General features: G+C 45.2%; 1 protein-coding gene across 2 annotated transcripts in view; it reads right to left on the reverse strand.

The window, feature by feature from the left end:
* Positions 1-15,816, reverse strand: part of znf608 (zinc finger protein 608) — a 34,419-nt gene that overhangs the window by 18,277 nt on the left and 326 nt on the right. The window contains exons 1-2 of one of the 2 annotated variants that reach the window (XM_084025212.1): positions 15,153-15,816; positions 2,698-2,968 (exon numbers count right to left, since the gene is read on the reverse strand). The exon at positions 15,153-15,816 is cut by the window's right edge and continues 326 nt beyond it. In XM_084025212.1, the coding sequence (XP_083881338.1) occupies positions 2,698-2,968; positions 15,153-15,816 (935 nt within the window). Of the gene's footprint in view, positions 1-2,697; positions 2,969-8,895; positions 8,959-15,152 lie in introns of those variants that run through there. The other variant, XM_084025213.1, reaches the window with a different exon arrangement.

Below are 15,816 nucleotides of genomic sequence, written 5' to 3' on the forward strand. Positions count from 1 at the left end.
GTGGAAATATTTAAATATTAAAATGAAATAAAAAGATTTCCAGCTTTATACTATGTTGCTACATGCATATTAACACGATTTATGTATGCAGATTGTCATGTTAAATATTTAGCTTGTCATATCATGGTATCGTCTGCGTGTCGTGGTGTTTTCCCATGTTCTTCCTGTACTGACGGACGTCTGCTGTGTTTGCAGCAGCAGATGTTTGATTCCTGTTTGTGTTTCCTGCCTGGCAGCCTGAGCACCGCTCCAGTTAATTAATACAAAACGCCTTTCCGCCAAAACTCCACGCTCCTCTTCAGAGCTGGCGGAGCGACACGGGATTATTCATTAGCGGCCCGCGGTTCGGTGTTACACCTCCGCTGAGAGGCCGTCACGTCCTCGTTAACGGCCTATCAAAGCGCGTGGAAATCGGCGGGTGAATCATGGGGGCCGTCTGATCTGCAGCCAGGGTTCCCATGGCAACGTTTTGTAGCATCAAGATGAGTTCGCGGTTCTACTTCTTTCTGGTTTTGTGCAGCTCAACACCAAAACGGCTCTCATGAGGACGACGTTTAAAAATAAGCTTTCTCTGCAGAGACAATGAAACGTAACATCTTCTCCAATCTGGTCTGGTCTCTAGACTAATGTGAGCTACTATCTAGACCTCTGGGGGACCACAGACAGTCTCTGGTTCCTCCACATAGTCTGGTCTGGTCTCTGGACTAATGTGAGCTACTATCTAGACCTCTGGGGGACCACAGACAGTCTCTGGTTCCTCCACATGGTCTGGTCTGGTCTCTGGACTAATGTGAGCTACTATCTAGACCTCTGGGGGACCACAGACAGTCTCTGGTTCCTCCACATGGTCTGGTCTGGTCTCTGGACTAATGTGTGCTACTATCTAGACCTCTGGGGGACCACAGACAGTCTCTGGTTCCTCCATAGTCTGGTCTGGTCTCTGGACTAATGTGAGCTACTATCTAGACCTCTGGGGAACATCTGGAACCTCTATTTAGGATTCAGCAACATCAGGAGGAAACACTATTTTCTTGCTCGAGATTAAATACGTGGATGAAGCGAATTTTGCATATTTGCAGTATCAGCATCACATCGTCCGTGTACATTCGCATCTTTGCATTGACTTTGTGTGCAACACCGCTTTATGTTTGTTGTGAAAACAATATTAAACTGTGTTTATGTTTTATGCTCTACCCATAATGCAGCAGGTACAAACACATCCATGGAGGTTTTCTGTGTTTTGTTGAGATGTTGGACTCAGTCGTCATGTTTCTGCTCCATCAGACTCGTTCTTGGACCTGAAAAGCTGCGCCTGCAACAGTGTTTTCTGGGATCCGGGTCCAGACAGACCGCTTCCACATTTTGGATTCTGTCCTCCTGCAGCCTCCAATTGCAGCTGAATTTACCCTGCAAATACGTTTTAATGAGGTGGAACAAAACCAAACCATTTGCTGGAAAAAAACTTGCACTTGAATTTCTTTTCACACCTCGCTCATTAAAAATACTTTGTGATGGTTTAAGACTCGCCGTCTGTTTGCAGTCGCAGCTTTAATGACGAACACTAATCCTCCAACGAGGAAACAACAGAACGGCGCGGTGAAAAGGATACGCTTCCTCCGTCTTTTCATTTACTCTTTGACACAGAAGACTGGAAACACAGAAACACAGCTGGTGGAAACAATATCACTGTTTCCACATATTAAAGGAGAGTATCGCTGGTTTTTACATATTTTCATTCTGATCTAAAGTTTCTGTTCCCACACGACTAAACAGTATTGTTAATTACATTTCAAGGAATCCTGATTTTTTGTCGTGGGTTACGCTTGCTCTTTATGTTTCACAAATTTAGTTTTAAAATGAGTCCTAGAAGTGTGGAGGAGGTCTGGATGGAGGACAGGTCAAAGAAACACACGACTTTCACCCAGGAGACCAATTTTTGTTGTGTTTTTCAATTTCTACACTGAAAGAAAAAGTTCACGGATATTTCTTTCAACAGAACATTTTACAGTCAATTTTCCTTCATATTAAAACGGTAAATGATTCATTATTATTATTGTTTTTACAGACTTTTCTTAAAGTGTAGTCATTTTAAGGCAAACCATGATTTTTTTTTTTTTTACTAAACCTTTTTTTTGTTGCGTAGCCAACTATGTAGGTTTGGTTTACTTCAAACCGTTTCAAACCGTTCTATGGGAATGTAAGAGTTCAAATTTCAGTCCACTAACCAAATGAAAGTCAACCGCTGTGACCACAAAGTTTTAGATTTCTAAGGAGGAAGAAGAGGAGGAGAAAGAGGAGGAGGAGGGGATGTTGTTTGTGCGACCACAGATTCAGTAACTGCGTCTCATAGACTGAAAGTGACAGAAGCCTCGACACCTTCACTTGTGTAGAAACGCCTGAAACAAGCAACCAACCACACAAAGACATCTTCCAGCTTTGCATTTGTTTGACTAGAATTCTGCGACGGACTTCTAACAAAACTCCACACGTTTCTGACATCAGAGACAAACGTTCGAGAACAAAATCTCCTGCAAACGTGAAAACTCTTCTGTTGCAAAACGGACGAGAACATCCACAAACACGGCGGCCGATGAGATTCTACAGTTTCTGGGAGTTTATGGTAACAAACTGCATTCATTGATTTGAGTGATTTTGCCCCGTTTGCCCCACAGAGCGTCCCAGGTCAGACTCCCTTACCCTCGTCGGTCTCGTGCCAGACGATGCCCTCCAGGTTGACGCTGGTCCCGGGCTGGCAGGGCCCCAGACATGCCGAGTCGCCCTCCAGCGGCCCCGACACGCCCCCGTCCTGGGTGTTGGTGCCGATAGACCTGGTCCTCACCGCCAGCTGCTTGTTGTTGGAGGTGGGCAGGGCCTGAGGGGAGAAGGATGGGGCCGAGGGCAGGGAGGATCCGGGGGCCCCGGGGTGGCCCGACATGGGGGGAGCTGGCACCGTGAACATGGGGTCCATCTGGGGGGTAGAGAGGGAATTAACCAATTTGACTTCAGTTGTACCTTTTGTTAGAAAAAAGACACGTTAATGACAACTAACACACAACAACGAAGATAAGCCAACAGAAATAAAGATAAGATCGTGAGTTATGTTCCTTTAACTGTTGTTGTGAATTATTGTCTGCTTTGAATATTTCTCTGGATAAAAACAGCAGAAAGAGAAAGAGATGGTCGATTTTAATGTGACTGACATGAAACCAGCTGAAATGTGATTATTTGAACGTTGAGCCGATGGTTTGACTTTTTAGAAGAGGAGACACTTTCTCCAAATGTCACCCCGTTCATTATTCCTCCCCCGATACCGAGCGGAAGCTAATCATCTCTCACACATTTCCTATATGTCTATTTTAATCCGTCTCCGTCTCGCCATCGCGGCCGCTCTGGAGTCTGGAAACGAAGGTTTGACCGCCGTTGAACGCCTCGAAGCTGCACGTTGTAATTAGCTGCCACTTAGAGCTGCTTGACATCTGCATCAGTACAACAAGTTCAGGGTTCAGAGTTCAGCTCAAGGACACTTCCACGTTCGGAGCTGGGGGAATCGAACCACCCAAACTCCCGTTAAGCTGACGATCCGCTCCACCTGAGTCGGTTTAAAGGAGCTGCTCTGCATCAGATTATTGCTCTGCTTCATAGAAACCCAGAACACATTCTTAAGTCTTCTAAAATGTGAGTGATCTTAACCACTCGTCGTCGCCATGGTTACGTGTAATGAAATACTAAGTCATCGGTGTCTATAAGTGCCTCATTCTTATCTCCTCCACTTATTATGGTCCCAATTACACCGGCTCGGGGAAATAATTCTGCTGAGAGTGCCGTGGCAATCAACGATGAAGGATTCCTCTCACCATTAGGACTCAATAAAGATTACAGACTCTGCAGATATCTCGCTGCGCAGTGTTTCTGAGTGATTTCCCGGTTTTGAAAAAGAAAAAGTCTGTAAATACTTGAGAAAAACAGCAGCACTTTGTCAAGTCCAGCACAAAGCTGCCTCTTCCCAGATAAAGGAGTGATGCTTCTGTTATTATGAGGATCAATCCGCTGCGAACAGAAAGGTCGCTCTCCAATCTGACAGGAGATTGTTTCTCTTTTTTTCTCCACAAATCTGGAGAGAAAAACAAAAGACTCTGCAGCGTTTCTCCTCAAAATCCATCTGGTATGTTTCTCCTCCAGCAACTCAAAGAGGTCACCGCCAAGTCACATAGTCACTGTTATTATGTAAATATAATGAACCTGATTAACTGAGATGCTACCTGATGTCATGAAAGGACAAACATGCGTCAAAATCTGTATCTGTAACAACAACAAAAAGGACCCCCGATTACATATCATATAAAACCGTGTTCCTTATTAAACAATAATAATGTGTAGTGCAGCCTATAGTTCATGTATAACAGTTCTTTGTAGTGATGGATGTAAACCATGCTAAGACATTACAATAATAATTATATTTTAATTCAATATTGGCATTCCTACATCACAATTTCTGAACATTCTATTAAACAAACAGGAATATTTAAATTAGCTTATTATAGGTTGTATTCATGTTAAGGTGGATTTTTGAACATATTTACATTTTTGGAAGACAAAAGTTTGGGATCAAATCATTTCACGGGACCCCCTGCAGTAACTCTGCGGACCCTCTAGGGGTCCCGGACCCCCTGTTGATCGCCGCCATGAAGCATTAACACAAGCAAAATAATACAAAAATGAAGAAGCCAATAATGTTCCTCGAGGAAGACGTTAATTTAGGGGGACTAACTGTTTGGTGTCGTTCTCCTCCGAGTTGCTATAACGTTGCAGCTAAAGTTAATTTGAATTTGCAGAACGACTCATCTCCCTGGTTTCAGCCTGATGAGCTCAGCGATTCCTCAGGGTTCACTTCCTCTCCCGTTAACGCCGCTTCGCTTCAGCTGCACACCGTTTATGTTAAAAAGCCTGATAAACAATGCAAATTTATCACAAGAAGACAGCAATAAAGCAGAAGACGATGATCCTCGTGTGTGTCCCGATAACCGGCTGTTTGCTCCCACGCAGCTGCTGACGAAGACCACCGAGGATGAAGACCACCGAGGACGAAGACCGAGTACGCCTTCCACCGCGCCGCCGAGGAAAATTAACCATAAAAGCAGAATCCTGATCCCGGTGAGTCCTCTTCTACCGCTAATTTCCCTTTTTCCCTCCCTCTGACACCCGGGAGAACAACGTTGGATCACAACGCACACGGCGGACTGACAATAACAACACACGCCGGCTCCCTCGAGTGGGAAACGCTTCAAACAAATCATCTTTTCTCACAGTTTCTAATTAAAAAAACGCCACAGCAACACAATCCAGCTGAAGATTCAGCATCAAACAACGTTAACATGCTGATGTTTAACACTCAACAAGATCAATATTCTCACGTTTGACCGGTGAATAAAAGCTTTAGACAACAGCTAGTTAGCGTAGCTTAGCATAAAGACTGGACATGGCTAGGGTCGCTCCATCCATGTAAATGTCCTGCTGTTGTACTAATAAAGGATTATTTTATCTTATCTTATCTCATCTAACAGCTCTCAACAGTAAGGTTGCCCTGCAGTCGCAACGTTAGCTTTAGACAATAAAACCAACGTTAGCTTTCAACGACAAAACCAACGGCTCCGACACAAATACTTCACTGGAAGCTGACACGGTGGTTTACGTGAGATCTTGTGAGAATCCAGTACTGACGTCTCGAGTATCTCTGCTTTCACTGAACCACACGGAGCACCAAATACACGGGAAAAAACACAAATACCACTAAAATATGCATGGACCCCGGAGCTGTGCACAAACACAGGATGAGTTTTAAAGAATCCATCCTTCCTTACAGCTACCGAAGCAGCAGACGAACCAAGTTTTAGTGGATTTCTTAGTTCCAGTTTCACCTTGAAAACAAATCAACATAAATGTCCCAGAACAAAATAAAAAAAGACTTTCTTCATCCCGTCATCCGGAGATATCAGAAAAGGTAATTCCACCTTGTTAATTTTTCCATTATCATAACAACATTGTTTTTGTTGTCATAATGGGATCAAGATCTCAAGAAAACAAAAACAATGACGAGATAATTATCTCCGAAACACAAACCGACCTTTTCTTTTCTCGAGAAAGAGATATTTTATCTCAATAAATTAGGATTTGTTTTCTCAAGATAAAATGATTACCGCCAGAAAAACAAGTCGTTACCTCAACGTCAGAAATGATGGTGAGATAATTGGAAGCTGCTAATTAACCGCTAACCTGCCTCAGGACTGGAACGTGTTCAAGCTGGTCCTGAATCAGAGTTTGGTTTAATGTTGCCAGCTCTGCTTTGTTTTTATTCCAGTTGGCTTTGATTGTAACATCATCACATGCATCCTCATCATCATCTCTCTGCAAATATTATTATGTATCTAATTTTCAAAGGCTGTATAATTTGGTCATTTGTTATTAAAAATGTCAACGTGATTTTTGAATGAGGTCTTCTTAATTCGGAAAAAGAACCTGAATGTGCCGTGACAGTTAAATTGTTAAACTCGGGAGAAAACAAATAAGAATGATGGAAAAAAAGCAACTTCTCATTTAAGGAAAGGAGTCATGAAACCCGTCTCCGACAGAACGACGTCCCCATAAAACTAAACTGTGCTCTCAGTTGGGTTTCCAAGGAAACGCAATAAATAATATTCAATTAACTATGACAGAAAAGAAGAACAAAAAAACTCATTTGAGAGGCTGGAGCACACATTTGCCAATTTGCATGAAAAAGCACCATTAATTGTCAAAAGTTGGCGTTTCATTTACTGTCTGTCAGCTGGTTGACTGATGATGAACCGTTATCTCTCTCTAAGGGAGGAAACTACAAACTGGTCGCCTGTTGCAGAATCTGATTATTATCGTATTTTCAACTCTGTCTCCTACTAACATACAACCAAACTACACCCTCAATTATGTTTCCATGGAAACTGATCAGGACTAAACGGTTTAAACAGTTTGGTAGACGTGGTTAACGAATAAAACACAACAAGAAATGTTACAAAACCACTTGGTTAAGTTTGGATTCAAATTACTATGAAATTAAAACAAAACGCAACAAAACTACTTGTTCCTAAGGGGACACTAACGTTGGCCTCCTGAGTGAAAGTTCTGTTTCTGACCCGGTCCACCACCCAGACCTCCTCCTTACGTCGACTTCTAGGACTCATTTCAATCTAATTTGTGACGCAATCCACAATAAAATCAGTTTTCCTCAATGTTTCAAAAAGGGCTTCAAAGTGACCAATTAGGCCTCTGAAGGTCTCTAAAGGCCTCTGAAGGTCTCTGAAGGTCTCGAAAGGCCTCTGACGGGCTCTGATGGTCTCTGAAGGTCTCTGAAGGTCTCTAAAGGCCTCTGACGGTCTCTAAAGGCCTCTGAAGGTCTCTAAAGGCCTCTGAAGGTCTCTGAAGGTCTCGAAAGGCCTCTGATGGTCTCTGACGGGCTCTGAAGGCCTCTGAAGGCCTCTGAAGGTCTCTAAAGGCCTCTGACGGTCTCTAAAGGCCTCTGACGGGCTCTGAAGGCCTCTGAAGGTCTCTAAAGGCCTCTGACGGTCTCTAAAGGCCTCTGACGGGCTCTGAAGGCCTCTGACGGCATACAAATAAAACCTTACAATATGAAAAGAGAAGATCTGCTGCATCTAAATAAGAGGAGTGCGTTTAAATCGATCTCATGCTTCGTATCAACTCCAGCATGAGGAAGACGAGGCCGAGGAACAGAAACGTCTTCGACTGGCAGCGGCTTTGTGTCGACGTCGGATCACTAACGGCAGATACGAGGTGGATTTACCCAAATTAATCAGAGGAGGAGGCTGGATGGGGGGCACCACGGGAGCCAGCTGAGCCCCCATTAAGTCTGCTTCCAAAATCTATAATTAAACAAAGACACAGTTTGATCCTCAGTTTCTAAAACATCTTCAATTCCAGTTTTATTCACCTCAGAGTACAAAGAACGCCTGTTGTTTTCACAAATACCAAAAAACACTTTTTATAAATGATTCATCCATCCACCATCCATCCTTCATCCATCCTTCATCCATCCATTTATCCACCATCCATCCTTCATCCATCCTTCATCTATCCATCATCCATCCACCATCCATCCTTCATCCATCCTTCATCTATCCATCATCCATCCTTCATCCATCCATTTATCCACCATCCATTCATCCATCCATCCACCCATCCACCCATCTATCCATCCTTCAACCATCCTTCATCCATCCATCATCCATCTCTTCATCCATCCTTCATCCATCCATCATCCATCCATCATCCATCTCTTCATCCATCCATCCCTCTCGATTCTTCTCCTTTCGATTATTTTATATCTGTCCTTATTTCTCCCTTTCCTCTCGTCTTTCTCCCCTTTCTCCGTTCTCCTCTCTCCCTCTTTCCTGCGCCTTATTTTCCTCTTCCCTGCCTTTCCCTGATTCTTGTCCTCACGTCCTCCCCCCCCCCCCCCCTCCTCCCCTGCTATTAAATCCTCCAGTGAGCAGCCACACTGACAGGTTTTTTTTTCCCAGACAGAAATCATCCCTGTCTTTATTGTCAGGCAACTGAAAGAGGATGCATTGTCTGTGTGTGTGTGTGTGTGTGTGTGTGTGTGTGTGTGTGTGTGTGTGTGTGTGTGTGTGTGTGTGTGTGTGTGTGTGTGATGCTGTAGGGAGTGAAAACGAGAGACAGATGAGAGAAAATGGGCAAAAAAAGATGGCTACCATTCGCAAAAAACACACAAACACGCACACACTCCACAAGCCGCAGATTGTCTCACACACACACACACACACACACACACACACACACACACACACACACACACACACACACACACACACACACACACACACCACTTACCGGCCGATTGAATGACAACTCTAATGGCGTGACATTACTCTCTGCCATAATAACTCCTGCTGCTGCGAAACATCTGAAAACCAACAAGCACTTCCTCCTTCAGCCGCGCTGCAACAATCAGCCGTTAAGGATAATTACGTTCACACGACTCGGCATAAATTCACCTCCCAGAGTTCGGGAGAGTGTTTGCATGCGGCGTTCTCATAACGACATAATTACAAGGCGTCTGAGGTGAGACAGGCAGCTGATGTAACAGGGAGATGGTCTGAGCAGACGACAGGCAGAATAACCTCCGTGTTACCAGAGATTTCAATTAAAGAGTAAATGTGATGATGTTGACATGGCAACAGTGAACGCCTCGCTGATCAAGTTTCCCATCGACGTAATGAGGACGCGATAATTCACAGATTCTCAAGGTTTAAAAAATGGCAGCAAATTAATATTTATTACTATTTAGTTTAAGCTCTGGTTTTAGGTTTGAACTGGAAACGTGAGACAAGTTCACTTCATTAACATTCAACCGAAATCACAATGCTTTCCAAATGTTGATCACATTGCTTTTCCTTCTCTAAGCCTGACCTCTGATCAGCTTACAGAACTAAAACTTCCTATTTCTCACCAAACAACCTCACATCATCAGCAAAGAGGAAACTTCAGGGGAAATTGACGTGTTTCATCCATTCAACGATGTCGCATATATTTATAACAATACAACGGTGGTTTCCTGTCCATCAGCACGACTTCCAAACTGATGCCTTCAATGGTCAGTCGTGATGACATCACACTTCGTAATGAATGTCAGCATTATACAACAAAACCTCTTAGTTAGGAAAATCCTCATTTTGGGGCTCGCGGTGTCCAACAGGGTCTGCTGAGTCCTGTGTTGTTGGACCCCTCCACCATCAGTAGTCTCTCAGTATTTAATACAACGTTACACAATCCCATGGATGAGTTTCATTCATGTGTTCACCTCAAAAAAGGATCCTAATTAAATTCCATCAGCATTGTTTTAATGCTGAGACACGGAAAAAAGGGGGCAATTTGTGTCCCTGAACAGGAAACCAAAAAATATATTTGTGACTCCTTCCCAACATGATATGAACAATTAAAATACTAAAATGTCAACATGAGGAATCAATGAGCAACAACTAAATACACTGTTTAGTTGCTCTTTACTTCACGGACTGAATGAAGGATTGTTGCTGTGAAGACGACGTTCACGTTGAAGAGTCAGGAAGGAAACGAGAGGAAGCTGCAGTTAAATAAAGAATGGAAGGCAGCGGAGACGGAGGGATACGAGGCGATGCTCAGACTGTGTGATGCTGCGGTGAGCAAGGCGAGCGCGGGGGCGTAGCGGCGCACCACGGAGCCCTTTCACACCGGCTGGCATCGATACTGTGACACCTGATGGACTCTGAAAACACACTCGTCCTCCTCGAGTGGAGGACGTTTACTTCCACTCGCTCTCCTCCGCACACAGGCGAGCTGCTGCACCATCAAACGGAAACATCATTCTTCTGTTTATCAAACGCCGAAATATTCAGCAAATACACGTTTACTAGATACACGACAACCGTTTCAAATAGCAACCAGGTTTCTGATGTTGAGTCGTGTACTAAAACACGGTCGATGTTTTATTCTGTCTGCAGACGTTTGATTTGTTTGCAGCTTTTTAAAGAAAACAAAATGCTGCAAAGATTCATGAAATCACAATGAGGCGTGACATCAGAGACGATCAGCGTGATTGGCGTGACATCAGAGACGATCAGCGTGATCGGCGTGACATCAGAGACGATGGGCGTGATCGGCGTGACATCAGAGACGATCAGCGTGATCGGCGTGACATCAGAGATGATCGCCGTGACATCAGAGACGATGGGTGTGACATCATAGACGATCAGCGTGATCGGCGTGACATCAGAGACGATCGGCGTGACATCAGAGACGATCAGCGTGATCGGCGTGACATCAGAGACGATCAGCGTGATCGGCGTGACATCAGAGACGATCGGCGTGACATCAGAGACGATCGGCGTGATCGGCGTGACATCAGAGACGATCAGCGTGATCGGCGTGACATCAGAGACGATCGGCGTGATCGGCGTGACATCAGAGACGATCAGCGTGATCGGCGTGACATCAGAGATGATCGGCGTGACATCAGAGACGATCGGCGTGACATCAGAGACGATCGCCGTGACATCAGAGACGATCGGCGTGACATCAGAGACGATCGGCGTGACATCAGAGATGATCGCCGTGACATCAGAGACGATCGGCGTGACATCAGAGACGATGGGTGTGACATCAGAGACGATGGGTGTGACATCAGAGACGATGGGCGTGACATCAGAGACGATGGGCGTGACATATTCGACAAAATCATCCAAACAAGACAGGACTCAAACAGCGGACCCTGTGGGACACCGTCTGTGACGAGGTTTTTCTTTGCGTCCGTGTTCATGAATGAATAGATTTTAATTTCGTGACGATCTGAGACAGAAGTTGTTCATGTTGAGAACGAAGATGTTGACCTTCTTAAAGACGACGCTACGGTTTCATCATGTTTCATGTTCAACCAGAACGGTTCGGGTCTGTGAGTCTGCCACGGCGGCTCCTGTCATGTCTGATTGAACCTGAACGCACCATAATAATAATACCGTAATATAAATGAACATCTAGACTAATAGGATGTATGTGATGAAGTCACTCGGCTGCAGAGCAACGCGTAGTGTACGGAGAGACAAACAAACACAGGACTTTCACCCAGTAGGCCGCCGTGAAGGTCATTTTATCACGTGACTCGTTAGTTGTTAGTCAGTGAAGTGTTTTTGTAAACCGACAAGCGGTGAAGTTGGCTGTTGAAGGAGGAAAGATATGAAAGTTCAAGGTCAGCTGCTCATTAAAACTTTTACAGATTCACAGAGAGGCTCGTCTGCCTTCGGTCGTCTGATTTCCATGTTTTCACCAATAATCTGCCGTCAATCACGCAGCGGCGCTCCGTCCTGTTAAAAGCTTTGATGAGGCTTTTCTTCTTCTTCAGCCAGACGACAGAAACAAAAGGAAAAACAAACACGTTCCACAACGAGGAAAGGAGACGGTCGTCAGTCGACCCTGAACGCATCGTTTACTCAGAATACGGGTTCGTCTTGGTTATTTTACAGATTCATAACAGTTTAATATATTTAGCAGATAAAGAATATCTTGTCACTCTGTAATAATCTGTGTTGAACTCATCAACATTCAGTAATTAATATGTTTGAGTTTGAGCAGGTGAATTAAAGCTGAACAGCTGGCCGTTACAGAATGATGTGTTCAGGTTAGGGTTAGGGTTCTTCTTGTGTGTTTAATCGGAGGTTTTGACTGAGACTCAGTGATTAAAGTGTGACGTCGGGGGAAACTTCGGCTCCGAATCCTTCAATGTTGACGTGAGAATCGTGTGACATCATCAGCGAGGACGCGATACACAGATTCACCTTTCTTCTACGTCTGAACTGTGGCTTCAAATGAAACACGTTTGTTCTATTTTAACGCTGATTATTGAAAGAATCACACGTTGAGTGAATGTGAAGCAGAGAAACACCTCAAACAGATTAGAAATGTGATGTTCTGGGTTTCCTTTGTGCATTAAAAGGCAACTCATTACTATTACTAGCATTGTTTGTTCTATTTATATCTCATTTTGAATTTTGTATCTTTAATTTCATTTTATGTGTTTAATTATTATTATTATTGTTTGTGTGTGTGTGTGTGTATATATATATGACATCACACCCCGACATCACACCCCCGATCCCAACTCTTTTTCTGTCATTCTAACGTTATTTCAAAGCTTTGTGTAACAACCAGCCTTTTTTTAAGACTGTGCTCCCGTCAGTTGAGGTTTAACTACTTCATCCAATTTTCATTCAGTTTAAATTAAATGCATCATAAAGCCTCACATCGCTGGCCGTGCTTCGATTCGAGTCACTTCAATCTGTTCCCAGAAAGGGAACGGCTATAAACCTGCGAACAAAATGGAAAACAGAGATTGAAGTGTTTGATTTGAGGATAATTAAACGCTTTCAGCCTCAAACCACGATGCGTTGGCAGCGGCGCGGCGAGCGGAGCGATCAACCAATCAGCTGCTCACGTTGCTGTCCGGGTGTCAATCATTCAGCACACCGATTAAAACGCTCCTTCCCTGAACAAATATCATCTCAACCCGACTTGTTCCTGCAGACGTTTCTATGACGGAGAGAAGAAATCACGATATCACGATCCAGAAGACTGAACGCTGCTCTTCGACCAAAACACATCAAATATACATCAAATGTATAAAAATAAACGCGTTCATTCAACCAAACCTCTCAAAACAGCTTTTTATCTTGAAATTAAATGTATCTGACTAGTTTCTCTTATCTTCCAGGGTCCAGATCCCAAGACCAGATCCATCTGGTCCCCCTTCCAGACCGGAGACATAACGTCCAAAACTAACGTTGTTTTTCTCTCAATCTGACGATTTTTGACGTGAGGTGGTGATTTTCCTTAAACTAACGAAGAGGTTTTGTTGCCTAAAGCTAACTTTCCGAATTTAACGTGACGTCGTCCCGATTTAGATAAATAGTCGTGCTGCGACAAATGAAAAAAAAACGTGAAAATCCCGTTTATGTCCCCGAATTTGGATTTTACGATCTTGCGTTAGCGTCCCGCTTGTCTTTACGAGGTTTTTGTTCATTTTATCGGTTTTAGAGCCAACCACCATCGTTTCGACATTCAAACCGTTTCCAGCGAGAAAAACATCTGAGAACGCAAAGAGGAAGAAAGAGCAGATTCGTTCTTCATCCTCATCATCGTCACCACCATCATCACCATCAGCATCACCACCACAACCATCATCATCATCATCATCACCATCAGCATCACCATCATCATCATCAGCATCACCACCACAACCATCATCATCATCATCACCATCAGCATCACCATCATCATCATTATCACCATCATCATCACCACCACCATCTTCATCATCACCATCAGCATCACCATCATCATCATCATCATTATCACCATCATCATCACCACCACCATCTTCATCATCACCATCAACATCACCATCATCATCATCACCACCACAAACATCATCATCATCATCACCATCAGCATCACCATCATCATCATCACCATCACCATCTTCCTCATCACCATCATCATCTTCATCATCACCACCACCATCTTCCTCATCACCATCACCATCATCATCTTCATCATCATCACCACCACCATCATCATCACCATCATCACCATCTTCATCATCACCATCAACATCACCATCATCATCATCATCATCATCATCACCACCATCTTCATCATCATCACCACCACCATCTTCATCATCACCATCAACATCACCATCATCATCATCATCACCATCTGCATCATCATCATCATCATCATCATCACCATCACCATCTTCCTCATCACCATCATCATCTTCATCATCACCACCACCATCTTCCTCATCACCATCATCATCTTCATCATCATCACCATCATCATCATCATCAGGAGGAGGAACGCTTCCTTTTCAGCTTCGTCTCTTCCACAAAATAAAACCCAATCAAACTCCTGGACGTCCTCCATCAGTGTCCTCTGCTGTCACGTCCAATTCCTCCCTCTCTATCACCCCCCCCCCCCCCCCCCCCCCCATCACCTTCCTCCATCTTTGTCTCTCCTGCAGAGGACTTATTTAACCCCCCCCCCCCCCCCTAAAACAATTGGCAACATCCCATTCTCATGCAAACACCTGATTCTGTTTTCACACCTACGAAACAAAAAGGCTGCAGACGCAAAACAACAACAACAACCAGGAGGACGAAGAGGAGGAGGAGGAGGAGGAGGATTTAGAGTTGCTCCTTTAGATTTAATCTCCAGGAGGAAGAGAAAACACAAGGAGCATTAAATGGGGATGGAGATGGAGGACACACTGCTGCTGCTGCCTCCTCCTCCTCCTCCTCCTCGTCTCCCCTCCAGAAGACAAAACGCCTCCTCTGTTAAATGTGAGCCGACAGGAAACAACAAAAGGAAATAATAAATTCCACGTACATGTCATCATCACACCTCACCTCCGTTTACACGCGCTGCACGTGCACGCTCCTTTGTGGCCTTCACACCTGCATCTGACTGTGTGTGCACGCGCTGAATATTAAAAACATGTCATCATCACATCACCATGTCTACATCCTTTATCCCTCTCCGGATCCCAACCCTCCTACCTTCTCGGCTCCGCGGTGCTTCTTGGCCGCCGGCGTGTCGTCATGCTGCCGCCTGACAACAATAGCGCCGCCGCCGCTTTTAGCTCCACAATCCAGCGCGGTGTTGCCGCCGCCGCTATTGTTGTTGTTGTTTACGTTGTCCCCGAGGATCCGCGAGTCCGGCGCGGCGCAGTGGCAGAGTCCGGAGCACGGATGATGCTCGGGCAGGGCGGCGGACGCGAGGAAGACGGAGGAGGAGGGAGGAGGAGGAGAAGGAGGAGGAGCAGGAGGAGGAGGAGGAGAGACATCACCGGGCTTCTCCTTCCTCGTACGCGCAGGAGGAGCGTCCCGGTCCCGGTCCCTCTTCCAGCCCCGGATCACGTTCTTCCCCTTCCTCTCCTCCTTGCCTTTGGCGCATGGTGCGGGAGAGGCCGCGGTCGCCTCGGAGACGCCGCCGCCGGTGATGATGATGATGCCGCTCCCGCCGCCGCCGTCCGCGTCCCTGCTCACGGCTGAAATCATCTCCAGACCTTCTGCACCGAATCCGCGTCCTTGAGCGTCCGGACGCTGCCGGTCCTGATGCTGATGCTGCTGACCGAGCCCGACGCGCGCCTCGCCGGCCGCCGCCTCCGGTCCCTCGCGTCCGTCCCTGGCGGCTCGGCTGCGTTTAAGCGCGGATCTCCTC

This window comes from Eutrigla gurnardus (genome assembly GCF_963514095.1).
Source record: "Eutrigla gurnardus genome assembly, chromosome: 13".
Lineage (NCBI taxonomy): Eukaryota > Metazoa > Chordata > Actinopteri > Perciformes > Triglidae > Eutrigla > Eutrigla gurnardus.